The sequence below is a fragment of the Buceros rhinoceros genome, unplaced genomic scaffold (assembly GCF_000710305.1).
Source record: "Buceros rhinoceros silvestris isolate BGI_N320 unplaced genomic scaffold, ASM71030v1 scaffold22496, whole genome shotgun sequence".
Classification (NCBI taxonomy): Eukaryota; Metazoa; Chordata; class Aves; order Bucerotiformes; family Bucerotidae; genus Buceros; species Buceros rhinoceros.
The window spans coordinates 17,674-21,976 of record NW_010417269.1 but is presented as its reverse complement, the minus strand read 5'-3'; the positions used below and the strand labels follow the sequence as shown (position 1 = coordinate 21,976).

The window sequence follows — 4,303 nt, the reverse complement described above, 5'->3', positions numbered from 1 at the left end:
TGTTTGTCGCCTAGGAGGGATAGTGGATCTCCTGTTTGCTTTTTTCTGTTTAAGGAGGAGACCATAAAAGATTCATCAGGTCAGGAAGATGAGACACAGTCATCTAATGACGACCCAGCACCGTCTGTTGCCTCTCAAGACCCTCAGGAGATAATTCGCCCTCGTCGATGTAAATATTTTGATACAAGTATGTACAGTTCAGTACTAAGCACAGTGGTCTTGGTATGGTTGACATTTGGTTCAGGTAAATCCTGTCACAACTCTGCTCCGAGCACTGAAACAGTCCAGTGTACAAACCAGTGCAAACTAGTTTGTACAGGTGTGCCCTTCAGAAACCTCCCTTCTACATGGGTCCAGGTGCAGCGAGTGACTCTTAGCGTGGTATTACCTTACCATCATCGTTTCAGCTGCCGGTTCACACTGAGGACATAGGTAAAAATATTTCCAAGTAGGAAACGCAGTGTTCCAGTTAGACAAATGCTGCAGAGCATGTGATTGTCATGGCAAGGCCTGGTGGCACCAGGTTGTGTACTCCTTCAAAGGAGGTGGGAGTCCACCTGAAGGAAAAAGGAAAAATAGAAATGTGCTAGAAATAGAACCTCAGATTCTTCAAGATCACTAATACGGAAAACAAAAACAAGGAAATCTGAACAGGCCAATAGATTGATAACCCTGAAATAACAGAATTACAGGATCATTTAAGTTGGAAAAGCCCTTTAAGATCGTCAAGTACCCCCGCTTTTCCAGCACTGCCAGGTCCCTGCTGCCCCCTGTCCCTCAGCACCACCTCCGCATGGCGAGGAAACCCCTCCAGGGATGGGGACTCCACCACTGCCCTGGGCAGCCTGCGACACGCCTGCACAACCCCAACGGGACAGAAATGGCTCCTCAGGGACAACCTCAACCTCCCCTGGTGCAGCTGGAGGCCGGTTCCTCTTGTCCTATCCTCCCGCTTGTTCCTGGGGAGAAGAGACCGACCCCCACCTCGCTGCAGCCTCCTGTCAGGGAGTTGTCAGAGCCAGAAGGTCTCCCTGGAGCCTCCTTTGCTCCAGGCTCAACCCCCCCAGGTCCCTCAGCCGCTCCTCAGCACATTGTGCTCCAGACCCTGCCCCAGCTCCGTTGCCCTTCTCTGGACACACTCCAGCCCCTCAATGTCCTTCTGGCAGTGAGGGGCCAACGCTGAACCCGGGATTTGAGGTGTGGCCTCCCCAGTGCCCCCAGTAGAGGAGCACAATCCCTGCCCTGCTCCCGCTGGCCACACCAGTGCTGGTACAAGCCAGGATGCTGTTGGCTTTCTTGGCCACCTGGGCACACTGCTGGCTCCTCTCCAGCTGCTGTCACCAACATGCCTAAGGTCTTTTTGGACCAGCAGTTTTCCATAAAAAGAAAAGGGGAAATGATGAAGAAAATTCGCTTCCAGAATTCCGCGTTTGACAGTGTTGCCAGAATTGTGGATTGCTCATTTTCTCTCTAGTTTTTTTGGGTTTGAATTTTTGAGCTCATGTTACGTAGCTGTTCCTTTAGACAGCTCTTACTCCTGCACCGATCTTACTGAATGGGATCTGAATCTTCTAGTATTGAGCTACCAGCACAGCTGTTTGGACAGCTGGTATTTTACCTTTCTATTCTTTCTGTCGCATGTTTTAACAAACAGAAGTTAAAGCAAAGATTCCCTACAAGACCTTAATACTTATTAGCCGTGACATTGTAGAAATGCAATTTTCTCCTCTGCAGTTCCTTTTAATCCGAAAACACCAAGGAACTGCAGCAGGTTCCTGTGCAGAGGGTGCAAATATCCTGAAGGAATTCTGTTTTTAAACACAGGATTAGCGTAATGCAAGTGAATTCCATTAGGTTTGGGTTTTTGACAACATTCAGCTGCCTTTAGAATGTAATTTAACGTACAAGTAATTGTTGTGCTGCTGTTCTCACTTACTGGACATAAAACAGATACTGCACTTGCTTTCTGTACATTGTGAAAGGCAACTGGCCTATATCATAAAGAGCTTAAAATTTTGTGAGTCCTTATCCCAAATAATCTATTTTAAATGCTGCTGCACATCTCTGAGCAGTACGGCCAAGCTGGCTATATCCCAGTAAGACTGGAGAAAGCACACATGCAGATTTCTCGCTCCTCGTGCACCTTAAATTCAGTGCCAGCTGCTGTAAGGGAGAAAGAACAGCAGGAACTGAGCTAGGAGCTCATTGGTAATGGTGTTGAAACTCAACATGTGGGTGCTGAACATCCACCTAAAAATACTTTCCAAAGGTATATGGATCATCTCACCCGCTGTGAATGTTGGGTGTGTCGTTTTTTCAAGTTGTCAGTAGTGAAACATTCGTATTGTCACTAAAACTGCTCCTGGCACTTGTGTGGTGGTGGGTACGATGGCCATGAGGCAGAGCAGGGCTGGTGGGGTGAGCGGCTGGGCTCACTCACTGCGGTGCTCCCAGGAGCTGGCGCTGCTGTCGCCGGCCCCCTCACTCAGCCTGCTCTGCTGGAGGCTGGCACTGGTGTGCACGGGCCCAGCATAGCTTGTTTTGTGTAAATGTTTGAACAATTCCTTGCAGACAGTGAAATAGAAGAGGAATCTGAAGAAGATGAAGATTATATTCCCTCGGAAGACTGGAAAAAGGTAAATACTAAGGGCTGTTAAAAAGGCCTGTATTTCATGAATAATGAGTTGATCTGTTACCTAGTAACAGCTCTGTAGATCACCCAAATCCTCTTCAGTCTTTCCCCATAAATAGAAGAGTTGGAATAGTACAAAGTGGTAAAGAGCTCCCCAAATAATCTAAAATCCATTTCCACATAATGCCTGTTAACTGTATTTTTAGATTTTGAACAATGGAAGTTTGAAGGTGTGAATAAAGATGTGGCCATGCTCCTGTTTGCTGACAAAACCCATCATGGCTGTAGTTGCTTAACTCCTCGTTTCTGTGCTTTCACAACAGGAAATCATGGTGGGCTCTATGTTTCAAGCTGAAATTCCAGCTGGCACATGCAAATACAAAGAGAATGAAAAAGGTGAGGCTGAGCATTCTTACGTTTATCGCTCTGTTTGAGATTATTTGAGAGAGAAAAGATTTGATGCCATGTGACTTGCAAAATAAAGGAGTTCCTTCAAGTGAAAATCATCTCAAACTATAGTTCACCCTGTACTTCACCATCAGAGCTTGGGTCTTGGAAGAGGAAAGTAAAGATGGTATTGCTGCCCAGTGCCTGTTGAACCCTTGTGTTCTAGGGTGGTGACATACACAAGCTTTCTGGGCAGCTTGCGTTAACCTCTTCACCTAGTTGATGTAAAACAAAATAGATAATAGAGAAATTGTGTTGCTGGCATTGGAGTAACACGTTAAAAGAGGCAAAATGGTACTGGCAGCTTTGATTTTCCCTTTTGTTACTCTTCAGTCAGTATTGAAGAACATCTTGTTCTGCTTTGGTTTTTTCCCAGGAACTTTCCCTCTCAACCAGAGCCTTTGGCTGTATGCTGTCACTATAATCCAGGCAGGAACAGCCGACCCAGTTTAACCCAGCTGTGAGCTTAAAAGCAGCAAATTTTCCTGCTTATTCAGCCCATCGCTAAGAATTTAAAACTATGTGAGAAGTCAGGAGCTTCCATTAAAAACCGGAAAATGGCAAAGCAGCAAACATCTGCGTTTTAGCCGTGGAGGAGTTGCTCTTTGCATGTTTTCCCTTTTCTGCCTGAAAATACAGCCTGAGCTGTGAATTCAGCTAAGATGTAGTAAATTATGCTTTAGTGGTCACCCGCTTTTCCTGTTATTTACTCAGCTCTAAATGGCTTCTGGCCTCCAATAATGAACTAGGTAGAGCTGCTTTGTGCATTGCAATAACCCCTGTAAATCAGTTTTTCACAGCCTTGCATGCTGCTCGTTGCAGAACAGAGAACCTGCGTCATGGGCACAACCTGTCGAGGGGAAAAGTTAAATTTTCATTAATGGTACTAGAGCTATTCTGGTTTTATAGCCCAGTGGGGTTCTGTATCTTCTGCCAGTGCTTTCCTTTCTGCTAGGCTTTGGATGTGATCTTTGACAGGACTCCAGCTGGGATATTAGTGAAGCTTAAAAAGTTGGAAAAGAAATGTCTGAGACTGCGTATTTAGTGCTTCCTGTACCTATCCTATCGTCTTAGTTGTTCTTTCAGAGAGGGGGAAATCCTGTCTGTGGAATCCCCAAACACTAAGGTAGCCAGTCTGTTCATACCTCATCCTGTAAAGCAAAAGCACAAAAATACCAGAACTCCTGAGAAACAACCACACAACTTCTCTGCACGTGTTCTGAC

The 4,303-nt window shown here is 45.8% G+C and overlaps 1 protein-coding gene across 1 annotated transcript in view; it reads left to right on the top strand.

The window, feature by feature from the left end:
• MIER1 (mesoderm induction early response 1, transcriptional regulator) overlaps positions 1–4,303 on the top strand; it is a 19,618-nt gene that overhangs the window by 8,297 nt on the left and 7,018 nt on the right. The window contains exons 4-6 of the mRNA XM_010138156.1: positions 55–187; positions 2,572–2,636; positions 2,956–3,028. Coding sequence (XP_010136458.1) covers positions 55–187; positions 2,572–2,636; positions 2,956–3,028 — 271 coding nt within the window. The remainder of the gene's footprint in view (positions 1–54; positions 188–2,571; positions 2,637–2,955; positions 3,029–4,303) is intronic.